Source organism: Zosterops lateralis, assembly GCF_965231275.1.
Source record: "Zosterops lateralis genome assembly, chromosome: 3".
Taxonomy (NCBI): Eukaryota; Metazoa; Chordata; class Aves; order Passeriformes; family Zosteropidae; genus Zosterops; species Zosterops lateralis.
Genome location: NC_139764.1, coordinates 28,732,052 through 28,759,443, shown reverse-complemented (window position 1 = coordinate 28,759,443; position 27,392 = coordinate 28,732,052). Strand labels below are relative to the sequence as shown.

Here is a 27,392-nt window from a genome sequence, read left to right as displayed (position 1 = left end):
CTTAAGTTATGCTAAGTTTGCGATTAGTGCCCTTTGTCCAAGTTCAAGTGGATTCTTATGCAGAGGCTGCAGAAGTTCAATTCCTGACCCACAGGAATTGTCTAACAGGACAATTGTCCTGTTAGGATTCAAATCCCTGTTCCATGTGCTTAGCATAGAAAGTACTCAGCAGAAGAGATAAAGTATGCCTGGCTTGTGGATGAAGACAGGCTCACTTGTGTGATGAGTCTTGTAATAGAGGACTTTTATTTCCAGAAACTGGATCTCATTTATTTGAGCCATAAAGGTGACGCTTAGAACAGCCTAACTTACTTGGTTCTTCTGCCCTGAGAACTGGTCACTAGAAGTTAATTTTTTTGGCCAGAGGCAAGTGCCTAGCCCATTTGTAGAAGACATTTGTAAGCCCATGTCTTCTTCACCTTGAGGAGGTGAGGTGGGTGACAGATCTGTTCTTTCTCTGGAAGCAGACTTCCAGGTGATGGTTTGAAAGGGGACAGCATCTAGCAGCCTGGTGTGAACAAAGGTCTGGAAACTTCCAAAGGGAAGCATTCAGCTGGGGGGTGTTTCATCTGGGGAAGAAAAGGTGGGGAAACAGCTTCAAAGTTTACTTGGGAGGAGATGAAAACAACAGGTCGGGAGAAAACAGGCCCATTTTATTAGGCTGTGGGGCACAGATCCGCTCTGCCACTTCTCAATCTCCTCCTCCCACTAGAGAGAAGACGGAATTGTACCCTGACTCCTCTGGCCACCAACCAGCTCCAGAACCAGGAGAACCAATGCTGCAAGGTTCGGGCCCTGTTCCACGCCAGCCTTGACCGCCACAGCTCTGAGGAGGAGCTGGAGCGCATCAACCGAGAGTTCGCGGCGGAGAAGCGGAAGTGGTCTCAGGTCAGCCGGCTCGCCTGCTTCAGCGACGGCAGCAACACCTCCTCCAGCGACGAGGAGGTGAAGACCCTGTGCGCCATGTCCTTCCGGCCCGCCGCAGAGCAGGGTGACGGCCTCCATGCCAGCCCCAGCCCCGTGCTCTTCAGTGCCTCCCCTCCCAAGAGACTGCAGCCCCTCGTGCGCAGCCCGGCCTCCGGACCTTTAATCTTCACGAGCGTTGGGGCGGGCTTTGAGCAAGTCATGCCTTGTAAGAGACATCGACAAGGATATGGGGATAAGGTCAGCAGGCCCAGCCTCGACCTGGAAAAAATGCAGCAGGTAAGGCAGAACTTCACATGAGGAGAGCAGCATTGCTTGGAAAAAAGGAGTGGTAAGCAAAGACCAGAAGAGGGTTATTGAGGCAAGGGTCAGTAGATTCATAGGGTTGCTTCTTATGGTCATGTGTTCAGGGGCATACCTTCAGGGTACTTCTGCTCTCTGTCTAGGATAAATTGGGGTAAGTGTAGATACCCCTCCTGAGAGGTAAAGACACTGCTTCTTGGGTGGCTCCTGCTGCAGCTGGGATGTTCTCTTGCTACCCCGTGAGGAAGGCAGCACTTGTACTGTCCAGTTCATTGCATGGCACAGGAACAAAATCACTGGCATTTTCTTTCATCAAGTTACCGCTGCTTCCATGATCTGACCCATCACTTACTCCAAAGAAAAATTAATTGCTTAGGATGTTCAAAAAGAGCCTTTGGTGAAAGTGGTTGTCAATGTGATGATGACAGGAATTTCCACGCTTGTTGACCTCCTTGGGCCTGGATCTCTTTACGTCTCCTAGGAGTTTTATAGCGATGTAAAAGAGTGCTTTTTACCTTCTTAACACTTTACAAACTGCTTACAGTTTGCTCTAGATGCAGTTACTCTTAGTCTTGCAGGACTTTAGTTTGGCCTGGGACTGAGGTTTGGAAACGCTAGAAGTTTGCCTCGTCTCTGCAGAGGCTGGGAAATGGGGCAGGCTGCCCTGTGCAGTTCCCATCTGGCGCCTCTCTTTCAAAAGGCCTTACTGTAGAGTTAGTTTTTCACATCTCTTCATGATTTGTTTTTCTATTTGCACTGGAGTAGTGTCAGTTTAAAAGGATATCTGCAGACATCTGCTGGCCCTGGTACATTGCAGTAAGTTAAAACCAATTATTTTCAGTTCTGATTTTCTTCTCATTAGGAAAGAATTTCACTCTGGTTGATTGGATGTACTAGTTTTAACCTTGCTTGCAGCACTTCCTTTAAGCCTACAAGATGGACCCACTAAAAGAAAGGACTATGTATTTATTTTCTAAGATCTCTAAAAGTAGATTTCTATTTCCCTATTGCATTGTTGGTTTTTCTCAGTCCTGCTGGCAGCATACATCCCATGAATACATAATGCAGAGACTTGTGTTTTCAGCACAGTTTTCCTCACCCCCTTTTCAACCTTCTAGCCAAGTTTCTGCTCACAGAACATTCAAAAGGCCCAGTCTTGCATTTCACATCACCCAAATCTACTGATACTGACAGACTTTAATTAGTCTCACATCCTTATGAGAGAAGAAGAAAGCTGCTAAGCCTGTGCCTAGCCTTCTTTTTTTTTTTCTTTAGAGTGCACATGAGTAAATGGGGAAATGTTTCTTTTGGCCCAGGTGATTTCTCTGATTTGGATCCCAGGCATAGCATCTGCCTGCTCTCCCTTAAGCTCCTTTCAGCAGTGTGTTTAGGAGTGTATTCATGAAGGTTAGGGGCTAATTTAAACAAGCTTTCCAAATGGTTGGGTTTTTTTTCTGGGGAAACCTTGTGAGAATAATTGGCTTCCTCGTCCATTTGCTCTCTACACTTCTGGATTAATTGTGGCAAAGGTTTTTTGCGAAATAAGTTGAAAGTTGGAGTGGAGGTGGCAGTGTGTTTTTTAAGTAACATTCTTACTGTGGATGTCATTAACATTCCATGATTGTGGAATCCATGTTAAAAAGAAAGGATAGTCAGCTGGTGGATTTAATTTGAAAGAAAATGTACTGAGGGCACAACATGACATGACACACACATGCAAAGTGAGATGCAGCCTGAATATTGTATTTGATCATTTGTTTCATTTTTATAATTTTAATTGGTTAACTTTCAGCCAATAACATCTTGAAGCTTTATGATGAGTTTTTGCTTACTACCTGTACTTATTTCTCCTGTGAAAATAATTCAGGACCTCCATTCCCCACTTATAAAATGGGACCAAGGTGTTTGTTTTTTGATCTCTTTCCATTTTTAAACAAAAATGGCTCTTATTAACTTCCTGGGTAATGTGTGGCATCATGTGTTTCTAAGACAGGTAAACAATGCATATAAGGAATGTTAATGTTAAACAGGCTACTCTAAGGCTTCATCTGGGTTCTGAACTTCAAGCTCTTCTTGCTTTGTGGTTCTTACCCTTGCTATCATGTGCTTGCCTGTGAGAACACAGCTGAAAAGTTTATCAGCTAGACATTTTTTGAGCAGCAGATGTGGCTTTCACTCTTATCCCTGAGCCTTACTTCCCATTCCTGCAGCTCTGTGCAGCTGACAGATGTCAAAGATGAATTTGGGCCTGAAGCAAATGTGTTATGAGATAAGAAGACACTTTGGGGGTGTGATGTGGTATGGGTAACTCAAGGGTGGATGAAGAGATGCCAAGTGCTTTGCATTAAGTTCTGTTTATCTTTGATAGTGATGGAATACTGCTCCAGAGAGTTGTGGTGTAGAGTGGCTCTGTGTTGGGATGTTTAAGATGATTTTGCTTCCTGCCATGGATCAGTGGCAGGTGTTGTCCAAATGTCTCCATGTATTCCAGTGATTTGGTGCCCTTTGGTAAAAAAGAGGAGCAAATTTGGCAGGCAAGTGGGTTGGAGGCAATCAGAGGGCTTTTAAGAAATGAGGGAATAGATGTCCTTTCTTAGCCTGTGAATAAATGGAAATCTCCATCATCCATGCCTTTCAGTTCAGCCTTCTGCAGCAAGGAAGGCTGTACCAGGAGCAGGTTTAAAAAGCCCTGTTTTGGTTAGATGCCAGGCTATGCCCTTCCAGCATCACAGGGTACAGTAATTCAGCCTTTTTTGTGTTCCAGACATGAGTTTGGACTGTTGGCAGATGTATTTCCCACCTTGGCTGCTCAGCTGGCCACCCAGTGTCTCCCTGTTGAGGCTGAGTGAGGATATTTCAATGCAGGCTTTTCTTCACTTCTCCAAAGGACTAGAAAATGAGCTCAGAAGGCTTCTATTCTTTCCCTTAATTGGGCAGAAATGCCCTGGCCTGTGCAGACACTCACATTTCTGTAGTGAGTGCCCTCTCCCAGCACCCCTTGATCATGGTCCCTGCACAGACACATCGTTGCATGCAGGCTCTGCTTCCAACCCAACCAGTTGCTATTTAATGAAGCCTGCTGCCACCCTGCATGGCTGCTGCCACTTTAGCATAACTGGCTTTTTTGGCAATGCTGAGAGCACAAGGTCAAGGAGAGGAGGGATATCCTTTGGTTCAAGGTGAAGGCATCAGGTTCACCTGAGGCATAAGGAAGTCTCACAAAGACTTCTTGGAGCTTCTGAGCTCATTCCCAGGGGGCTAATTGGTCTTGGCATGTTGTATAAACAGAGGAAATAAAGGATCCTCCTGTGCTATTCAGTGGGACTGCCAGGAGCACCTTTGAAATTTACTTACAGAAGCTTGTGAAGTCAGAGTATAGCATTTGCAAGGAGAGAGATCTCTTGGAGGGAAAGCAGCTTTGGGGTGGTACAACAAGCAGTTCAAATTCTTTGTGTGGCTAGGTGGCTGATACAGAAAGCAGAGAGTTTGTTTACATGGGTATATTTCCAGGTATGCTGCAAAGTGATTAAATAGGTTTCATGACTTGCTCAGAGCTTTCTGCCATGGTTTGCCTGCTTGTATGAATAGACAGAATCAGAATTTCATAGAATACTTTGACTTGGAAAGGACCACAAGTCCAACTCCTGGCCCTGTGCAGGATTCCTCCAAGAATCACACCATGTGCCTGAGAACGTTGTCCAAATGCTTTTTGAACTTCAGCAGGGTTGCTGCCATGACCACTGACCTGCGGAGCCTCTTACAATGCCCAGCTACCCTCTGGGTGAAGAATCTTTTCTTATATCCAACCCAAACCTCCCCTGACACAGCTTCAGGCCATTTCCTTGGGTCCTGTCACTGATAATCACAAAGAAGAGAGCAATGTCTGCCCCTCTGCTTCCCTTCCTCAAACTAGAAGGAAGTTTTAGACTGCAATGAGGTCTCCTTTCAGTCTCCTCTTCTTCAGGCTGAACAAGGCAAGTGATCTCAGCTGCTCTTTATTTGGCTTCCTCTACAGACTGTCAATACCGTTTCTTTTGGAGGCTTAGTGCATTCTTTGAAATGCACTGAGATGAAAAGGCTATCAGAGAAGAGAAAAATGTATCCTATGCAAACATTTGGATTGCTCATTGCAGGCTCTGCACCCCCTTTGGTGGGTGACTAGTTTCATTGCAAGACAGATAAGTGGATCTTCATCTTGACACTGGAATGGCCTGGTTATAGTGCCTGATGAGAGTCCTGATTTGGGCTTAGCTGTGTAATGTCAAGACCATCTTCCTTCTGCTGTATGTGTCGGTACTGGCATTCTGGTTGGACTGAGCACTGGTGGAGTGATCAGCACTGAAAACTTCCTTTGAGTCAATACTGGTTGCACAGAGGCTGCAGAACAGCCCTCACCACACGTGACCACGGACCCAGCGTGTGACCCTGGTGCACTGAGGTCTGGGCTTTGGGCTGCTAATGGCTCCAGGGTGAGATTTCCATATCCTTAGCACAGCTGGGTTTTGCCCTTGCCTGTCTCTCCAAGACTTGACAAATAGCTTCCAGATAGCTTCCACGTGTGAGCTCGTGAGTCCTTTTCACCTCTTGGCCTCCCATTTGAATCCAGGCCTTTTCAGTTCCTGAGAATTGTTACCATCTGTTTGCCCATCTGAGCTTCTCTGTGGTGAGAAGGTGCTGGAAAATCTACTGCTGGTGCTGGTGGTAGTTTCAGCACAGTCTCTGCCCTGGGTCTCACTCTTCAGAGTGACTGAGGTGGAGTTCAGGAGCCTTTACACCAGTTCTCAAGGGGCCGAGTACCATGACTTGTCTCTCAGGTGTGGGAAGTTGGGCCATAGCAGTTATTTGTCTATGGGCTTGTTGAAGCAATGTAGTAAAGAAAGTGTTGCAGAAACTGATTGCATCAGTACAGAATGAGAAATTCTGCTTCTAGTAACCTCCTGCAATTTTGCTTTAATTTTTCACCCCCAGAAATATGCTGCAGCAGCTGTTCTTCCAGCACAAAAGTGCTTGTCTATCTCAACCCTGACAGTGTTTGGCACTGAAGTGGCCAACAAACAACTGCTGTGTGGGGCTGCTGCAAGGCACTCCTAGCATAAGGAAATTTGGGGCTGAATATGATCGATAACATTGTCTGGTTCGTTCTCCTACAAGGATGTAGTTCCATGCTGGGAGGAGGCTCTGGGACTCTAGACATGTACCATATGAGTGGGGCATGATACAGATGTCTTGTTCATTGCATCTTTGGAGGAGCTAAGGAGATGCTCTCTTGTGGTTTGATCTCTGTTATAAAGACTGGCTCAGTGCCAGCCACCTGATGTCCAGTTTGCTGACACCAGATAGTGATAGTTTGAGGGAGAGTGGGGAGAAAACTTGCTGTCTGGGAGGTGGAGAGAGACTTAATAGCAGGGGAAACTCCTCAATAGCATGAGGAACTCCACCTAGCCCCAAGGAGGTGATTATGACTCTGCCAGGCAGCAGATACCTCTGCATCCATGTCTCATAAGCGTTCCCTGGATGATTATCTAATTCATGCAAAAACATTAGGAAGTGCCTGTGTGCAGCTGCAGCTGGATGAATCAGAACATAAGAAAGCAGTAACCCATGTAGAACTTTGCCTAGCTGCTTCTTAGAAAGCATAATGATTTCCTCCTGAAAGAGGCAAGTAAGTTGACTGTTTTCTTCTCACTGATGGTAAAGTTCATCTTGCTGCCAGCTTGTTGATGCCAAAGGCAAGGCAGGCAGGACAATCTAGTCCTATTACTTAACTCTCAGCATCAACCAGTGTACCAGAGATTAGAGCCTTCTCACAAAATGGTTGAGGTTGCAAAGGCCCTCTGTAAGTTATACAGCCTGTAGGTCAACAGCTTCTTCACGAGGATCTGTGTTCTCTGAGCATTGCTAAAATACAGAATTAATTTTAGTGCAAGTCCACTCCAGTTCTGCCTTGCCCCATGGCATCTTTTGATACTGTGTTCACCTTTCAGGTGTGCTGCTAGCAAGAGTTTCATTTTGAGCACTCACCTCTCTTTGCACTTCTTCCACTATTGTGTGAGCCCTGGCACAGAGTGTGTTGTCCATTCCTAGAGCCAAATGCTTCTGCTCTTCTCTCTTGACATCTTCCTTCCTTTTTTTGTCTCTGCATTTTTTTGTTCTGGTTTTGTAACATGTGCAAAGGGGCAACAGCTCAAGAGAGAGATGGACAAATGAGCTGCTGTCTGGAAATACTTATTGGTCTCTTTTTCCTGGGGTATGTGGCAGTGTAATTTTGCTGCCTTTTCCTGGAAGCTTGCATGCTTGTGAATATATCTGTTTGGACTACCAAAGGAGGGTGAACCAGTAGCTAGAATATATGCTGAGACATCAGAAATGTGGTTCCTTGAGGTGCTGCTGTCAATCATGAAAGAAAGCAGGGATTAGTTTGGTCAGGGTCAGTTGGAGAACACCAGAGAGCTTGGTTGAGCAAAAGGAAGATGAGGGAAGGAAATTTGATGTGGCTGAAGTTTGAGAGGCAGTAGAGATCTGTGGAATAGGAAGGTTAAGAATGGTGGATACAGAGTATTTTTGTTGTATTATGATTCCCAGAGGAACAATAATAGCACCTGGCACCAGTGGCAGAAAATTATGAGCCTGAGGTTAAAGCCAAGGGCTTATCATTTAGATTGGCAGGCTTGCTGGCTACCTTCCCAACCCTGCTGTCTTTTTTTTCCTCAAAGCTCTAAAGCCTGGTAAGAAGGTATTAGACTAGAGCTGAGTCTTTGGCTGCAGTCCAAAGAGAGGAGCTCAAATGGGCATATGGGTACCACTGGCATGTGGCTTTGGGATGTGGCTCAGGGAGAAGTCCTGAGTGATGCTGGTGATGCTGTGTAAGACTTGAACTCTTGGTCTGACTCTGATGGTTAGGTAGGCCTGGGAGGAGCAAACTGGGAAGGAGGTAAAGCACTTCCACCTGAAAGTGTCTGCCAGAAGCTCTCCATGTGAATGGACAAGGTTGGGGTTTTGACCTCTAGCATTTTGCTCTCAAAGCACCACATAGAATGATTCCTACTGAACTAATAGAAGGAAAAGCCCCGTCTCCCATATCTACTGGCAGTGTTTTATGATGGGCTGCCAGCTGGCCAACAGAAACCTCGCTCAGCAAAACTGAGAGCTTCTAACTGCAGCAACAACACAACTGGTTAAAATGTGATTAGATGTGAGGTGGGCAGCAGTCACAGAGTGGGTGCTGGATTGGATCCCCAAGGATGGTTATCCTGCAACATATCACTGTTCTATCTCTTGTGTGTTGACTTCTGCAGATCCTTTACAAATGAGGTTTTCTGAAGGATATTTTCTTCCTTGTTTTGACCCAGTACCGTGCAGGAGGATAATGTTGGCGTGTTGTTTCCCAGTCCCTGAGTTCAGCCCAAATAATCTCAAGAGCCTGATAGATTAAGAAGTTTTGCTGCAGTCTGTGTGTATTTTTCAAAAACACCAGCTTGGAGATGCTGCTTGAAAGTGAAGGTCAGGACTTTGTCTACAGTGCTCTTCTCTTCTGCAATAGGGCTGGATTGTCCTCACCCTCCCTCAGCCTTGATGTGTCTGGACTAGAGAGGCTGCCTGGGTTGGGTCCCAGTGTGGCTGTTGAGTTGGCCAGATACCTCTCCCTGCCCACTCCTCCCTCAGCATGTGGCTCATTGTGATACAAATATCTCATCCTTGCCTGGGGGGAGAAGGAGTCTGCAGGCAGCTCCACCGTATGCTGTCACTGCCCAAGTTGTATTTGGTCTGTGGATGAATGGATCTCCCTTCAGGCGTAATAAGTTGCATCTTTTTCTTGTAGCAACCTCTGAAAAGCAGAGAGCCTTACAGTTTAGTTCTTTGGAGGGCCAGTGAAATGGCTTGAGGAAACTGGAGAGGGTGAATAGCTATTTAGAACCAATCTGGTTATTCCTCATATAGTCCAGAGGGCATCTGATGGTGGTGGCAGTTTTCTGCTTGATTTTCTGACTGTATTGTATAGGTTAAGAAACTGAAATAAGCAGTAGAGATAGATTAGGTTTTTTATTTCCTCTTTGTTCCTACTTTACCACCACTAAGTATTGAATTCCCTTAGAATTCAGCAGCCACAAGATAACAGGGGCTGCTGTTGCTTAGAATTCAGGTGGTTAAAGGCTTGTTCAAAGCACTGTACAGAAGAAATGGTAACAAGGAATGGAAAACAAGAGCTTGGTTTTCCTTAGCTTTTCCCTGGCATTGCTTAGCTCTGTATCTGTGAGGCAGAACACCATCCTTGCCCAGCATGGCTTGGTGCTGGAGTCTGAGAGGTGACACAGGTGTGCTTTGCACCTTGCAGTCTCCCATGGGGCACTACCCATGAATGAGAAGGAAGGAGGGAGGGGGTAGTGTGAGTGCAGTAACAGCAGAAACAGGGCAGTCACATCATGGTGCTGATTAACTATTAATGCCTGGCGTTTGTGCTCCAGCTCATCACCACACAGGAGAGCAAGCAGTTTGTCCAGGGCAGGTCTGAGTCTTGAAAATGCAGCAGCCATTAACTGCTCAACAGGCAGGAGCTGGCTGAGCTTTTAAGGCCAAGCCTGTGACTAGAGTAAACACTCTAGGAAATGCTGTGTTTGAGACAAGCTTTGGAGTGGTAGAATAGCCAGCCTGGCTGTCAACAACACGGCTGTCCTTGGCGTGGGCTGGGGTTTAGCTCTGATTTTCTGCTGTAGCTCTGAATAACCTCTCCATTGTTGGATCACATGAGAACAGCACTGCTGGGCTCTGCTCGCGCTTTCTTTCAGGCTGTTGATGTCAATGGAGTTTTGGGCATTGGTCCACAGCTCATCTCTCAGGAGGAGGCACTCAATAGAGGCATCTACTTCTCATGTAGATGGAGACTGAGTTAAATCGGAGCAGAATCCCATGGAAAACTCCCTGCCCTTTTCTAGAGCTGTGAGCCCAGATATGCTTCTTGTTGAGCTCAAGTTTGTTTTGAAGAAATGATGACCAATAAGGGAGAGATAAACCCTCCCTCTTCAAGCCAAAAATCCATGTAACAGTACTTTTTCTAAATTAAAGATTTCAAAAACAAAGGTGTCCTGGGGGCCGCAGGTAAATTGAAAATAAAACACAAATTAAGACACTTAAGAGAAATCCTATGAAACTTGCTGGTTTTCCTTACTGCAAACAATCTTTTTGGTTTCCTGCTGGACTTCAACTGCTTATGCAAAGCAGTTTTCATAGGAATGAATTTGCAAAACTGAGCTTTGTCTAGAGAGTTAGGAACTTACTGTAAATGAAGTCTGTAGTCATGTCTATACTAGAAAAAGCTGTATTTTTAATTCAAGAACATGCTTGTGCTTTAAAATCCTGGCATATGCTTGCAAGCTGTAATTTTACCTTCACATGTTTGTTTATAGAAAAAACAGGTTGATCTGCTGTACAAAGGATAAAACCACAAAATGCTTTGCAAGTTACTTTGCAATCTTATTGTAAGCATGCTCTTTTTGACAGCATAAACAAAATAAAAATTTGTCTACCTGTGAAGGCTTTAGAAACTCCCTACCTTGCCTGTGACTTCAGAGGCTCATCAAACAATCCTGCAGGCTCTGCCATGATGGTATGTGGGCCTAATACGATTAAGAAACAAGGAACAGTTCTTAAAAAATCATTTTCCAAATTTCAAATCTAGTGGATCTGTGTAATTCCTAGTATAGGTAGAAATATCTTTAAAATAGAGCTGGTCAGATGTCTGATTTCTCTCACTTCTGTAAATCTGTTCCTTGTTATGTTTCAAGGATGTGGTTTGCAGCTGGGAGAACCACCATAGGTCAGGGAATTGCTCTGAGTTTGTTCAGAAAAGTTTGTTACTGCTACTGTTTGCTGCATGTGCCAAAAAGGCAGGCAAACCTCATACAAGAACATGGTGTGCCTGACTGGATGATAACACTGTATATTGATCATACTTTAAAGTCAGTCTTAATCTAAGCTGCAGTGCTTTGTTCAGAGCTCTGGTGGAAATAGCACACTGAGTTCATGGTATGTTTATTTTCATTGTAGTAGTGTATTTGGTGTCCTATCCAATCAAGCTCTTGACTAATTTTCAACTTAATATAATTTCGTGTCATCCTCTGAATAGTGCAGCCAACCCTATTAGTTTCTAATTGTTGTTAGCGGAATGAGTGCAATTATGAGCACTGAAAGTGGTGCTCTTGGAAAATGTTTTTTAAGCAGGAAGATTTACAGTACACCTATTTCAGCATTCTTGTTTCTTTTCTTTCATAGTAAACCAATGTTCTATTCAAGCCTGACTGCTACAAGAAGTGTGAAAGGCATTTTTTTCTGTGCTTGTTTGTCCCGTTTGCATTTTGCAGACTCTTACTAAGGGCAGTTGTGCTACACAGCCTATGGACTCTCTCTAGAGCTGAGTGAAACAGTAAACCACAAGAAGCTGAAAAAAAGCCAGATTGCTGTTTCATGATGGGGCTGCTGGTCGGGTTAGGGGTAGAAAGCAGCTGTAACTATTGCTGCAACTGTGGGACTAGCCTGCATTGCTCAGTCCACTGTATAAAACTCTGTACTGAGCTGAGGCACTGGTTCATTTGCCTTCCAGAATCAAACATCCAAATCATTCAAACACCCTCAAAACTAGTCATGTAAATGAGTGTAAACTTTTGCTTTTGTTATCAACTTTTCTCCATGCAGAGGATCCTAATGAACTTAGCCTTGAGACATTCTGGTTTTTTAATGAGTTAATCTGAACTTTTGCCCTTCTACAGTGTGGTGAGTGAAGGGAGCCCTCTTGGTCCTTGGGCATGACCATTTCATAAGCCTGAGATGGGCCAAAATCCTGAGCTGAAAGAAGGAAACACTGATGTGATTTGTGCATTACAACTGATGCATGTGTTATGAACATTGGCGTGTTATATAGGCTCTGATATGGATCTTGTAATCTACTGATTGTTGGTGGTTTTATTTCCAGCTATTTGGAAAGTGGATCTTGATGCACACAATGCAGTGGCATGCTTGAGGGCAGCAGTTCTCCAACAAATACTTTGTGCACAGCTCTGAGGGTTGCTTTGCTCTGCTAACATCTGTTTAGAAGGGCAGTGATCTACTTCTGGCTCTGATGGCACCTCAGTGTCCTCACATAGGGAAGTTGTAAAAAGTTGGCAGGAATAATGTGTATCCTGTGCTGGTACCCATGGACAAGTAGAGATGCTGAAGCTCACTCGGCTCATTGGAATGTCCAGGAAGAAACACTGCTGAACTGGTTGTATTGTTTCTTGCACTGGGGATGGTTCCCTGGACCAGCTCTACACCATCTCAAGCCATGTGCACCTGTGAGGATGTGAGTGAAGGGATGCCAAACGTTATCAGAATCTCCAAGTGCTGATCAGCAGTGCTGAAGGGAACCATATGCCTCCTTAAGGGGAAGGACAGTGCACCAGGCAGGAGATACTGGCTCCTCTGAAATATTTGCAAGCTGTTCACATGGGTACAGGCCTAGGCCAGCCCTTTAAAAGTTGGTAGGTTGAACTCCATCACAAATTCTGAGTTTCAACACTCAAGCACCACCTGAACAAGACCCTGTGTGCTGTACAGTGTTGTGCTGCAAGGCACGCGTGGGCAGGCCCTGCTGCATGTGGGCATGGGAGAGCAATCTCCAAGTGCAGTCATTAGTTGTGTTCTGCATAAATGGATTAGCTCCCTGGAGTAAGAGGCCTTTATCCTATTAGCTGGCTAGCTGCTTCAGCATGTTCCCTTGTCACTGATGTGTAAGTGAGGTTCAGTGGGGAAGAGGAGCAGGGGGACAAGTAGGTGATTGGATGCGGAATGTGGGAACAGTTGGCTTATGTCATCATTTCTCTCTGTGGTGATTAGTGTTTTACTTCATGGATGTCTATTTGTAGGCAAAAATGGTGTCTCAGGTTTGTTAACCATCTTCTGGTCTCCAGTTCCTAATGTAGTATTTGTTTCTTCTCACGTGCTCATGCAAACACATGAGATTGCCCAAACAGGCATAGTCATGTGAAAGGAGAATATGCTCAAATGTTTTGCAGAGCAGTGCTGATATGATACATGTGTGTGTCTTGGGAGGAGGAGAGGGACTCTGTTGCCCTGTGTTCAGAGCCTAAGCAAGCCCTGTGGCTTGGGATGTTTGCTTCTTTAAGACAGGCTTGTTTTGGCTTTCCAAAGCTGTTTATGTAGTCAGTCTGCATTTGGCTTTTTCAAAGTTTTCCCACTGGCCATGGATCCAAGTTGTCATCTGAAGATGTGACCTTATGTGTTTTCTGCTAAAAGTTCCACTTATGAGTGCTCCCAGCAGCACCAGATGAACCCAAGGCAAGGGTTCCCACAGGGTAATGTCCTTTGCACTCAGCTGGAGAGCATGGGAGGCAATTCAGAGCCACCTTCTGAGGCTCCTGTTGTGAAGATCCAGGCCACTGACAAATACTTTCTTCATTTAGTACAATGAGTATATCTCATGCTGCCCTGTTTTTGAGAAGCTCCACTAAGACCAATCCTCTGTCTAAAAATCTGATGAAAAGGTACATATTCCATATTCTTCTCTGAGAAACCCACTGATCTTGACTGGATATTTCCTCTGGTGGATTACGTGGAATTTGTGTGGGTTTTATGCCTCCTGAAAAGTTTTCTTGTGCTAACTTTAGGACAGGGTTTTGGACTAAGAAACAAGCCTTTAAGTCCAAGAATTTTTACTTATAAACATAACTACTTCATATAAACATCTAAAATGTTCTAGTTGTGTCAAAACCAGGAAATAAATGGGCTTAAAAATCTAGACTTGAAACCATTTTGAGCCGGTTGTTTTGGCCTATTTTTTCCTTTTGCCCTCCACACAGACATCTATCCTTTCATGTGGCAAACCTGTGTGAGCATGCAGTCTCTTCTGGAAATCTGGTGTTCCACATGCTTGGCTGTTCACTTTGTGGCTGGTGTGCACGAGGCCCTGTGGCGTGCACAGGGCATTTAGAATGCATTGTAGCTTTTTCAGTTACCCAAGGGTAGTGTAAAGACACACATTTTTATCCCTGTGTCCTCTGGGTTTGGAGCAGCCATCTGTGGATTGTCTTCCTCTCCATGTCCCTCTAATGTCACAGCTGATGAGAGAGTTAGTAGTGCCTTTCAGTGAATTTAGTATTTTTCTTCTTCTTTCCCAGGGTATACAGCTGTGTGATTTCCAGAGCTCTCTCTGTGTCTTGCTGCTTAAAGGGGAACTGTGTTTCCTCTATTGCCTCTCATGTATTGATGTCTTAACCCCTTCTTGGGGCAGCTGGGGACAGCATTTAAACAGCAAAGGGTGGCTGCTTGTTTCAAGCCCTCAGCACTGCCATGTCCCGTGTGCTGCAGCAGCAGTGATGAGGGGAACAGGATGAAGCTGCAGGAGGCAGTGTGCCTTCTGTCCTAGCTCTGCCTGAAGCAAAAGTCTGTGGGGAGGGAGGGCTTTGGAGTCATGTCCAAGCCAAGGCCTCAGTTAGAAGTGAGATTAACTATAGAGACATCAGATGATATGTTAGACTAGACTGGACATTCCCTGTGGACAACTTTGGAGCCAAGGCCAGGAAGGAAGGGAGGAAGCAGTCACGTTGGCTGCCCTGAATTAAAAGCTTTGTAAGCTTTTTCTCAGGAGCTGCTACCATGCCTGCCAGCTGTGAAACTAGACCCCCCAGTCCCCTCCTGCTTTGACAGACTGTAATGAGGAGGAGGGGCAAACCCAACATTTGAACTTTGGTAGCTTTGGCATGTGCAGATGAGGGATGGGGAATTAATGAATCCTGCCCTTTCTTTACATTTTTGTTACTCCGCAGGTGCTGGAGTTTTTGATCAGGTCTGTTTCTTGCACAAATGGAGCTTTGCATTTTTTCCAGGCCTCAGAGAAAACTCAGTGAGGGATTTGGGCTTGGCATGGAGTGAATAGATGAACCATCTGATGTACCCTGCAGATCAGCAGACTCAGACTCTGCCAGACCAGCAGGGAAAGCGACTGCTGAGCCAAAGATGCTCCACAGAGAGTGTTCACTTCCTCCATCCCCAGATTCCAATCAAAGGGGTGGTGGTAAAAGTACCAGGGCAAATATGGCCTGTTTTACCTGTTCCTAAAGGGACAGGGCTTCTATACAGGTTCAGGGTATATCTGGAAACTGTATGCCACAAAGGAGACAGAGGAGCAGTAGAAAACCAGACTCACCTACAGACAAGCAGACAGTCTGTTTGCTTAGACCACAACTGTGTGAGTAGGTAGCTGTGTTTATGTTAGCTGTACCTCTAGTGTGATATGCAGGAAAAAACTTCAAAAAGCAGCCTGTAATTTGAATAATTCAATCTGTTCTCTGGGCCTTGGGGATAGTGGGAATTCAGATATTCTGCCAGGTGGCAGACCTTGCTGGCCAGACTTCAGCTCACTCTCTCCTGTAGCAGGCATTGACCAGGCCCAGGAGCCTGGTGCCACTCTGCAGTGATCACTTGCACATTGCCTTCCTAGACTGTGGTGCAGCTGGGCTGTGCTTACTTAGAGAGCAGCTACTGGTGAGATTGGCTTGCTGTTCTGCCTGTTTGTATTTGCTGTAGGCTCTCACCCATTTCCCTTCAGCAGTGATAGCTGAGCCCTTCCCAGTAGTGCACAAAACGAGGTGATTGATGATACCATATTGGAAAGGATTTTGGTGACCACAGGAATTACTTTGTTTTCGTTTTCATGATCCACTGTTTGCTGAGTGCAAGTCCTTGCAGTTCATCTTTCTTTGTAAGGCCTTGCCTGGCTTATTTTTTTTTAAATTTGAATTTGTTCTCAATGGTCATCACTTAATAATCAGCATTTCCTCTGCTGTCTTATCCAGATGCACTAAGCTGTGAGTGTTTGCACTGTATGGAGGCTGTGGATTTTTGGCTCTTGCTGGCAGAGGTGCTGCCTGGATAACTGGGACTCCTATCTTGGTAGAGATGGGAGCTCTTAATGGCAATGTTAAGAGACCAAATGTGTTGATGTTTTGAAGGAACTTCAGATGGACTGAGGATAAACGTGGCAAAAAAAAAAAAAAAAAAAAAAAAAAAAAATTACTAATTCAACTGGATATTAACTAGAAATAACTTTGAAAAGAATTAAGAGGTTTTTCAGGATGTTCCATGGTATCGCCACAACTTAGTGTTTGGATGCTGGGGTTTGTTTATGTAGGAGGGGACTCTTGGCCAAACCATTTGTGTTGGCCTGTATTGTAAAATGCTGTGAGGCTGTTAAACTTCTGATGGAGAAGTCTGGAGACTGTGAGTGATGATAATTGTAATTTAAAACTATGGCTGAACTGTAGCCTTCCATTGCTGTGCTGCTTCAGGAGCTGGGCAGGGAGCTTGTGTCTGTGTCCAATACACGGATGCACTGGATAATGGCTTTGCACCCCTGGGCCCAGGCAGTGGGTGATCCCCTGGTACAGGGCATCCCTGATGGTGCAAATGCAGAGTACCAGGTGCCTGCTAGGAAAGCTTGGGCCCCTGGTTTGTCTTCCAGTTTAAGTCATGTGTGCCTGGGAACCTGAGCCTGGATGGGGATTGGTGTCAGCTGGAGTTGCTTCAGCTTAAAAGCAGTAAGGAAGAGGCTGTGACTTACTTTGTTTTCTGTACAGTTTTTGTACTGCTGGGCTAAGAGGTGATGCCCATGTCCTAACAGCACTTCTCAGTGCCAAGGAATTAAAAAACCCAGTCCAAAATCAACTAACAAATTAGTTTTATTTTTTTTCCCCTTGTTATTCTCCTAAACTTACTGGGATGGCAGACCTGGCTTTGCTCCTTGTAGAAAACTCATCACTGTGCTGGCAAAAGGACAGGAACCATGGCCCTGCTCTCTCATGGCCTGCCACGTGGGCATGAAGCACTGTTCTCCTGGGTGGAGGATTTCTCTAAAGCAGAGGCCACTGGGCTGTGATGTTTAAGCCTGAAGGTGCACGGAGCTGTGGCGTTGAGAAAACACTGAAGGCATCAGCCTTGCTACTGAGCTGTGTCTGAGGCTGTGCTAGGCTTTCACATCTGGCCTGTGTAAGTACTGCCTTTGGGGGTGGCTGATCCTCCTCCTTTAATGCAGCCCGTGCTCTAAAAAGGACCTTGCTGGATTGCTCTGCTTCATCAGGAGCGTGAGGGTGCTGCTGGTTTGCCTGCATGTGCTCCCCGCTCCGGTGGGAGCAGCTGTGGGTCCCCCTGCCCCTGTGGCCCCTGTGCTGTCACGGTGCCATGCTGTGGGACAGAGGTGGGACCCGGTCAGGCAGAAGCCTGCAGCCACAGTGTGCTGCACAATGGCCACTTTGTGCAGCACCCTGACCTCATCTGCCCACTGTGCTGCATCCCTGCCCTCTGCCTTAACCCTCTGCAGCTCTCCCCACCCCAGCAGTGCTGCATGGACAGGCTTTCATCAGCTGCTGGCTGCTGGGGAAAGCTGTTCCTCCTGGCCCAAACCTATCTCTGAGGGCTGTTAGGAATGGAGATAGGGCAGGGCTCTGCTCTGAAATGCCTTCCCAGGGGAGGAGGGCCATAGGGCTGTGCTTCCCTGGCTGGCTCACTGTGTGAAATGGGATTGGCATCAGGCTGGAGCTCACATGTAGGCATTGCCTGTGCACCACCATCCACTTGACCTCACTGTTCCAAGATGTGTCTTACTGAGGCCCCTTCAGTCCTCTGCTTAATGGGCCATGGAGCTGCCTCCCTTGCTTTGCTGTGAGGGAATTTTCTCTGTGCACATTGCATCACTGGGCATGGTTTTTCCCTTTTCATCAGCCCTTTGCTGTGACTAAGAGTGCAATTTCTCCTTGCACTGTACTGTATCTTCTTTCAGGTTTTTTTTTTTTTTTTTTTTTTTTTTTTTTTTTTTTTTTAAACCAAACGAGCAACATCATCTGTCTGTTTCTCTGTTTCTGTGCTTGACATTCTGTCTTGTTCTGTCTTCTTGTTTCTGGAAGACTCTGGACAACTGGGAAGCTGGCTTGTAGGGTTAACAGTGTAGAAGTAAAATGAGGGTTATGGAGCTGAGGAGGCTGCTTCTGAAAATTTGGACTGTTTAAACTTTGTATCCTGTCAAGAGCCTTAAGATGTCAGCAAGAAACATCCATAGCTTTAAAGTGCACTTGTCCTGTGGAGGGTCATGGGCAAAACTAAAGAAAGGCTGAATTCTGACCTGCTTGATGTTCTTTGGAAAGTCTGATCTTTCAGTAAAATTAAAGCACAGTTACTGAGTACAGATTTTTCTAAAAATTTGACGTCTCTTTCCTTAAGCAAGTGGAAATCCCTGCAACATTCTTAAATTGTAACAAGCTGATTGTATATCAGTATGTAGCATTTGATGAAGTGTGTCATTAAATGATGAGCTATGCTATGAGAAATTGACAGTTCCTCTGCTCTTACTTGTAATAGGGTAAACTAGTCTGAGAAAACCATTAGTAGTTAAACTGCATCCAACTCTGGATAGGCCCCTAAGTTTAAAACTGACCAGGTAATAAAAATAAATAAATAAAAGCAATTAATTCCCCCCTTCCCCGCAACAGTAATGGACGAAAGAGTTGTTTTGTCTTGTGGAGGTAGGGAAAATGAAACTATTCTAAAACTAGAAATGTGTATATAAAAACCAGACATAAGATGAAAAGTGTTTATTAATATGTATTAATGTAAAATATTTTGCACTGTATGCTGGTTTAAGAGTTTGTTCAAACTCTTAAGCGTTTGAAAATTAATTTGTGATGCCTATCTTTAAACTGTATTGGCAGAGTTTTAAATTACTTAGTTTTCAACTGTTGGAGCAGTGTGACATAAATTCATTCATCTTGCATATCACTATTCCTAGAGTGATCTTGCATTAAGAATACCTGTATTTTGATTTTTAATATAACAGTCATCTGGGTGGTGTAGTTTGTATAGAATAGTTCTGTGGTAGCTTTTGTGCATAAGCAAATGCAGGCATTCACCATTTCCTTCTGGGTTAGTTCAGAACTGCTCAAGTCAGTGTTGGAGGACTTGGAGCACTGCTGCTTAAACAATTGGAGGTATTTCCTGAGGCAAGGCTGGACAGGAGAGCTGTGCTCCAAGAGAAACAGGGCTGGTGGCTCATCTCTGCTCTAATGGGGGTATTTTCCTGTGGCACTGATGTGCAGCAAAGCCACACGTGTGGCAGATCAGAGATTCATTACCACATTTCATTTAGTGAATATGTGACACTGTTACTTCCAGTCCCTGAAACTCTCTTTTGAATCCAGGCTCAGGATTGAGAGAGTCTCTGGGTTATGAACAGGAGGTGAGATTGCTGGGTGGGTTCTTTGGCTGAACTGATTCTGGAGGGTTAACCCTAAAGCATTTCAATTCAGCTCTACTTCTAGAGCAGGGCATAACTCTTGTCTCCTCAAAAAGGCTTTATCGTTTCCTTTAGTCATGTCATTTCCTCCTTTTAGTAGAAGTCACAGTAGATAGCAAAATAAACTTGCCTTCATGCAAATAATGCTCCCAAGCTGTATTTTTCAGCTCTGATGTCAGCAGTTCTGTCAGAGACCAGCAGGAAAGACTTTTTAATTGAAATAGGGACACTGTCTCTTTTTCTTCCATTCCATTTTCTGCAGGTGGAAGAAAGTTTTGGAAACCATACCCCCTATGGTTTTGTTCTCAGCTCTGCTACTAATATCCTCCATGACCTTTGACAAATCTCTGCTCTGCTCATTGTCATAACTCCCAGAAAATATCTTGAGGAAATAAAACTGCACTGCACTTTCACATTGGTGTAGTAGTTAGGAATGATCCCAGGGTTACTAAACTGAGTATGTCACCTTTCTTACAGGCCATTTCCCCTGCTTTAGGCTACTGCAAGTCATGTAGCCAAATAAATGTTATTTCAGCTCTGCCTTGTATCTGTGTAAATAGGAGTTAATGAGTTGCTGCATCTCATGGTTGGCTTGTGACGTGGAGGTCTCCAGAGGGAGGATGAGGAGAGGCTGCTGTGGAAAGTCCCTGGCTGTTGCTAGGCAGCACTGCATTTTAGCCTCCCTGTCCGAAAGTCTGCACTCAGGTTTGGCAAGAAAAGGGAAGACTGAGGGATGGAAAACCATTCAAAGATGGCTTGACTTACTTTTTGTAAAGCATGGCTCTGCTGTGCTGGGTGCAGAAAGCATGTGGCTGCAAGTGAGGTGGAAGCAATTTGATTAAATAGAATAACATTTGATAACTTGCCTTCCATGTATTCATTCTCAGCTGCAGGATCATGTGGCTGGCTTGCTCTCTTTCCCTCTCCCTGTTTCAGATCATACTAGGATGTGGGATCTGGAAGCTGTAAGAGTGCAGCACAAGTGGTCTTGCTCTGCTTTTAGTCTAAGTGGAAATAAGAGAACCTAGCAGTTCCAGGGAGCTTCATATGCTGAGGTTTATGCTCCAGTTTAACATCCTGTGGATGAGGGAATGTCATGTTTTTATTTTTCTACTAAGTCCATCAAGAGGAATGCCAGGAACAAAGAGGAAAAACAAGAGAAACAAAAATTTTATGTATGGTATCTTGCTCTTCCTGCACAGTGAAATATTTGCAATCTGTAGCAGTAGTGTAACTAGTAGTAAGATTCTCATATAATTAAAGCTTATCACAACAGCATCACTAAAAGAACACTTCTGTTTTCTAACCAAAGAGTAGGACTTGGGATACAGCTGAGCACTTGAATTTCTCTTGGAAGAGTCTGGCTGGTTGTCCATCTACCTACAGGCTTCAAACCTTTCGTTCACTCTTTGGTGTCATCTTATAATTTCTGTCTCTATTGGTCCTCCCTCTATGTTCTAATATAAGGCCAGGATGGGTAAATATCTTGCTGCCTCTGGTGATTTTAGTTGCGAAATGTCTTTTGTTGTACGCTGATGGAGTCACTGGGGACCTGTGGGTGTGACCATGCTAGGCATTTCATCCCACTGGACTGTAATGGAAGGTGTTGTACTTGCTCCTTGGCCAACAGGGCTCTGTTTTTCCCCTTTCAGCAGAGGATTCAGTGTTGCTGCTGAGGCAATATAGAATTTTGTGTCACTTCATCCTGGGGGTTCAGCCAAATACCACCATAAAGCTCAGCTTTACAGTAGCCTGGGGAAGCTGAGGGTCTTAGCCAATGTCAAAAAGCTTGTAGTCATATGGGATACAGCAGGGTATGTTCTGCTCTAACAGCATTCTTCCCCTAAAGTATGGGGCTCAAAATCACAAGTCCTGATTCTCACTTTCATTGCTCAACCCAAAGTTGTCTTGCACATTTTCTCCCACCAGTGGGCTTGTGGCTTGAGCTATCTAACCTACCCTTCTTGATCCCACCAGCCAACATTTCACAGCAGCTGCAAGAAAAACTTAAGGAGAGACCAAAACTTTGCAAGACCTCACAGCTCCTCACTTTGCCCTTCCTTGCACCCTGGTTTTTGTCAGTCCTACCGAGGTCTCCTTCCTTCTCTTTTTCACTGTGCAGTTATGGGGGTCTTAAAGGCAGTGACCTCACAGTAAATACCAGCCTTACTGTAGCTGCCTTGCAGCCTGGCTGGGAGCTGAGTCCTGCAATATTTTATAGGAATTCCCAGAATTACTTGTTTAGTTGGACAGCCATGGGCTGGGCTAGTTCAGTTCAGTAGTTCCCTTTGTGTCTCCTGCCTGGTTTGTGCAAAGACCTTGTTGGGTCCTTTTGGGTTAGAAACCTTGGAGCTGTGCTGCCAGGTCAGACCTGGGACCAGAGCAGTCAGGCATGGCTACTGCTGAGTCCTCTGAATAATGAGACAGCAATAGGATTCACCTGCTAAAGAATTAACAGAAAAAGCTCAGAGTCCTTGCAGCACCTCCCTTCTTCTCCATGCATGCTTGGATAGTGAAATACACTGTCCTTGAGCCCCAAACTATTCGTGTGAAAGTTTCAAAGTGGGATGTGACTCTGCCAAGTTCTGGATTTTAGATCAAAGAGGCTGATGTGTGTAGAAATGCTGGGTGGATCTCTGACTCCCTCTCCAAGTTTTGGGCAGTTATGTGGATTGGGACTGCAAAGACGTGCTTATGGGATGTGGAGTGACAGAGGGTGGTGGAGGAATGGGACTTCTTCCCATCTCCCAGCAGTACTTTCTGCTGGAAAAGTAATAAATACTTTCACCTAAGCACTGACTTCAGTTTTGGGGTGGTGCTTTTTCTTCTGAATTTTTTAGAGGTTGTTTGTATGTTTTGGATTTTTTAAGCTTTTTGAGTTTCCAAGCCTCCCTGCACTGTGTTGCTTTTATCTTACTTTGTGCTAGAGAAAGCAGAAGGATAACAAACAAAGAAAAAAATGGAAAAGTCTCACTATTTACCACTCTTACTGGTAAAATGATGGGATGTTTTTCTACAGCCTTTAAGAACTTCATCTGAAAAACACTGCAGTTGCTTTGTAAAAGCATGTGAATGTGGGGAGTGTTTTCCCATACTTCACACAGCTTTCCAAGTGGAGAAGTGTTAAAAAGAGAAGCTAAGAAAATCTTTTATTTCTTCCAAAAGCTGATGGAGAAGATTCTTCCTGACATACCTCCCTTACCAGATTTTTCAGTATGAAAAATGTAATTGAAGTATTTTTTAAATGAAAGAACTGTTCTCTTGAAGCCTTGTTTTTCCACTTGGGAGTTGTTTTGTGACAATTTTTTGAGAGGAAAGAATGATTTTATTCACTTGCTAGCCTTCAAAACACTGTCTCAAAACTGGGATAGGACTTCAACACATTCATTTATATCTGTAATTTCTCAGAATAATTGCTGGTTCAAGTATATCCTGTTTGCTAAGTAGTGTGATTCATGTTATGACATCTTTAACCACTCTTGAAATATAGGGCAGAGATTTAGAACTGCAGGCAGGTGCTTTTACCTTGATTTTTTTTTTTAAATTCTAAATAAATAGGCATAACGAAAACATCTGTTAAATAATGAGAACATCCACATTTACATGAAATAGACTGTTTTTTCCTTTGGAAAATTCACCTGCTTCAGGGCAAAGTCTAACCACTAATTGATGGAAATTAAGAAGAAACTTCCTTTCAGGCAGTTGTTCTATCTCTTTCCTTGTGAAATTTCTTGTATGTCTTTTCAAAACCCAGGGTATCAACCACTGCCAGAGGACTCTGTGCAGGCTGCGTGAGACAGTCTCAAATTAAGTTGGTTACTTGCTGGCAACCTTTGATAATCCTTAATCTTTCATATCTCACTTTACCATCCATCCATCTTGTTTTAATGAAATGTTGATTAAAAGGGGCTCCTTACAATATCCCTCTTTCTGTTCATTCATGCTATTTCTACTAATCCCTGGATTCTACTTCTCTTTCAGAAGATGCTGCTCAAGAAGAATTGTGGAGCGAAGACTAGAGTAATTAAAATTCGTGTAAGTTGCCCTTTTCTGGTGCAGTTCCTTCCTCTTTCCACATATACCTAATGTGGTGATTCTCACTGAACATCTGTGTCCAGAAGATGATTTCTGGAGATTTCCTGTGGCTTGATCAGCTGCGTAACAGAAGTTGCTAGTGCAGAGTATAGAATGTAGTTACAATTTAGGTAGGAGCTGACAAGACTGATTAATACATTGTCTTTTCCATTTTGGAGACTGTGGTTTCAAAGATTCCTTGGTGTAAAAGTCTACATCTCCTGCTATGAGCTCACACAGCACAGCTGTCTGGGAGGGTGTCATTTGGATCCTTCTTGACCAAGTGGTGTTTGGTAGGGGTGTGAGAGGTCTGGAAGGTAGTTGGCGAAAAGGGACTGCACCTGCATAATGCACTGGTGTTTGCAGAACCAGATGGGATATGGGACTGGGTGATGACAAAGAAGAGTTACATTGCTTGGGTGACTTTTTAGCTGGGATGAAGCTGCAGTGTCCCAAACCTCTCCATGCCTGACATCCTGCATCCCCTGTCAGGTGTGCTCAAGTCTCATCCTTGTAGATTTTGTTGCCTGCACCTCAGAGTTTTGTCTTTAGCAGTGCATTCCTGGACTCACCAGCTAATCCCTGCCTCCTTTGTGGGTACCTTATCTTTCTTTTGCTCAATGCTATATGTATCCTGTGCTGAATTAAAGAGAAATGTGACAAGTAGGTTGAGGGAGGTGATTCCCCTGCTCTACTCTGCTCTGGTGAGATCCCACCTGGAGCGCTGCATCGAGGTCTGGAGTCCCTGACAGAAGAAAGGCATGTAACTGTTTGAGCAAGTCTGGAGGAGGGCTGTGAAGTTGTTAAGAGGACTGGAGCACCTTCCCGATGAAGACAGGCTGAGAAAGCACGATTGCACTGGCTGGAGAAGAAAAGGCTCCTAGGAGATCTTATATCACCTTCTAGTACCTAAAAGGGGCTATGAGGGAGCTGGAGAGGGACTTTTCACAGGGGTGTGTAGTGATAGAACAAGGGGAATGGCTTTAAGCTGAAGGACAGTAGAATTAGATTAGATTTTGTGAAGAAATTCTTTAAAGTGAGGGTGATGGATGCACTGAAACAGGTTGCCCAGAGAAGTTGTGACTGCCCTATCCCTGGAAGAAGAATTGTAGTCAGGTTGGATGGGGTTCTGAGCAACTTGGTCTAGTAGAAGGTGTCCTTGTGATGGCAGGGGCATTTGAACTAGATGATGTTGAAGGTCCCTTCCAACCCAAGACGTTCTAGGATTTTGTTTGTGATCTTGCATGTTGTCAGCAAGGCAGGTGTACCTCATTCCACATGATCCTCCATGTTTGTGGTACACAAACAAAAACAGATTAAGGGGTAAAAACCAAATATCCTTCATGATGAAGCTGCTATTTTCACTGCAGCATTTTTTATAGTCTTGCAAGAGGGATGATTGACAGACCAGGATCCTTTCAAGGTTTTTTCCTTGCCCAGCAAGCAATAGGAATGATGCCTTTGTGTACCCAGAAGTGCTGCAGTTGATAAGCATGCTATTGGACGTCCTTGCCCATCACCGCTCTGGAAATGAATTTGGTATCTGAGAGGAGGAGGAGCAGGCAAAGCTGGCTAGAACCTTGTGCAGAGCTGGGGGTGGTATTTTTCTGACTTCTCAAATGCCTTCTGTCAGGGCTCTTCAGTCCTGTCTTCCAGCAGCCCCATGGTGACCCAATACTTCTGATTCCATGATTAATCTTGATCTCTTATGTGCTTTCATGGATTGTTTTCAATATTTGTGTCCTTCTGTGCCCCACAAACTCTCTCCTGACTGTGCCTGTCCTTCAGACCTGCCAGCTCTCTAATCCTGCTGCAATGTTTTAGCGTATCTTGTTTATCACCTTCCTTTATTGCCTGCCCTGTGCTCGTTCAGTGGTTTTTTTTCTGGGTGTCTGTCCCTGGACACCAGCTATTTCCAGTGGTGCTTGGTGATGGTTCTCTAGTCCCTTGGGTTTCAGTAATGCCTCAGTCAGATGGTTTCCTGACACCTTAAGCTCATTATTGTGGCTTACTATTGTGCCCCTGGAGAATCTGAAAGGAGAATTATCCCTTTGCTCTTTAAGCCCATGTCAGCTTGCAGTAAAATAAACAGCAGAAACTGAGAGCACACTTTTCTGACAGATGGCACAAAATCCACTCTTCTCTGGCCAGCCTTGCCAAGCTGAGACAGTGCCTCTCCACCTGAGGCACTTGTGGCTTCCATAATAGCATGTGATACTTCACAGCCTCTGGCTGGTCTGTTGTGGTGGTAGAGCTGTTAAGTAAAGGTGCATTTTTGCCTCCATTTTTCAAGTGAATGGCCATTTTTGTGTACCAAGCTGAGAAAGGAAGCAGCAGGTCCCTGGCAGAACTCTTTGTTGAAGTGCTTCAGCTCTGGAAACAGCTGAGAGAGGTCAATACTTCTGAAAGAAAGTGCCGTGCTCTCATCATATAAAGGGAAACCTCAATCCAGCCAGCAGGACATGCTTGGCATGGTATTCCTTCTCAGTGTTGCCCAGCAGCAGAACAAGAGGTAATGGGCACAAGTTGAAATGTAAGATATTCAGGTTGCCCAGAGAAATTGTGGAATCTCTATCCATGGAAAGAGTCATGGTGTGCCAGGATGCAGTCCTGGGCAACAGGCTCCTGCTGACCCTGCTTGGAGGAGGGGGTTGGAACTCAGCTATCTCTAGAGCTGCCTGCCAACCTCAGCCCTTCTGTGATTTCTGGGTCTTGTCCAGCATTCAGTAATGGAGTCAGCACACTAGGGACCTGAATTCTATTGGAAGGACTATTCTGAGGCCCTCCTGAATGTGGCCTTTTGCCAAGAGTGATAGCAAGAGGCAAGGTGAGAGCTTGGCTCTGTGTTGCTGGGGGTCTGGTGGCACAGGTTCATTGTTGGAACCTGTCCACTGTGATCAGGGTAGAAGAAATGAAGACAGATCTCATAGTGATAGATTGATGAGCTGTTGCAGGAGGAACCAGGCAGCTAGCTGTCTGTGTATCTCAACAGGAAACATCACCATGTGAACCACTTTGCTTGTGTGACTGTAGCACTGATGCACAAGTGTTCCTGTTTCAGCTCAGGTAGAGTCTCTTTCTGAACTGAGATGGTCACAGATGCCCAGACAGTGTAAAGCTGGATGAAGATGCAGTGAGTGAACTGATCTGAGGAGCAGGAAGGATATCTAATGGCTTGTGCCAGGGATTTGAAGCAAGGGTCCTCACTTTCTCCTTTCTGTTTTCCTGCTGCTGAATAACTTGTAGGAGAAGGGATCGTGCTTATTCCATGTTATTAGAAGGTCACTGTCATCTCTGTCCTCAACATCATCAGTGAAGCATTTCCATCTTGTTCTTGCTGAGATCAGTCTCACGTGGTTGTGAGATCATGCCTGCTTTTAAAAAAACCCTCATCCTGGCTGATACTTTGGTTGCCTTGAGATCTTGGGGCTTTGCTGGTGTCTCAGGGTGCAAGGTGTTGTTTTCTTGTGCATCATTATGGTTATTTCTTCCTCTGTCTTCTGCAGGAAGAGTCTCCCATGGGAAGGTGAGACAGAGGGGCAGTGTCTTTGCCCTCTGGCATGGAAACACAGCTACAGCCTTTGGAAATGTTTGTGGTCCTTGGGAGTCTTTTTTAAGCAGGTGACCTGGGTTGGGTTTTGCTGCTGTTTTTACACTAAGCTGTCACTTTGCTGTTGTTTCCTGTGCTTAAGTTTCCCAAGGGCCAGCTCTTGTGGTGATCAGCTACAGCTCTCCATTTGCTCAGCAGTTCTTAAGTGGGATG

The 27,392-nt window shown here is 44.9% G+C and overlaps 1 protein-coding gene across 3 annotated transcripts in view; it reads left to right on the top strand.

Annotated features, from left to right (window-relative positions):
• The window catches only part of LOC310907784 (uncharacterized protein), a 60,135-nt gene that overhangs the window by 19,657 nt on the left and 13,086 nt on the right, over positions 1–27,392 (top strand). The window contains exons 3-4 of one of the 3 annotated variants that reach the window (XM_083858261.1): positions 713–1,203; positions 23,540–23,590. In XM_083858261.1, coding sequence (XP_083714387.1) covers positions 713–1,203; positions 23,540–23,590 — 542 coding nt within the window. Of the gene's footprint in view, positions 1–712; positions 1,204–23,536; positions 23,591–27,392 lie in introns of all 3 variants that reach the window. The other 2 variants (XM_083858260.1, XM_083858262.1) reach the window with 2 other exon arrangements.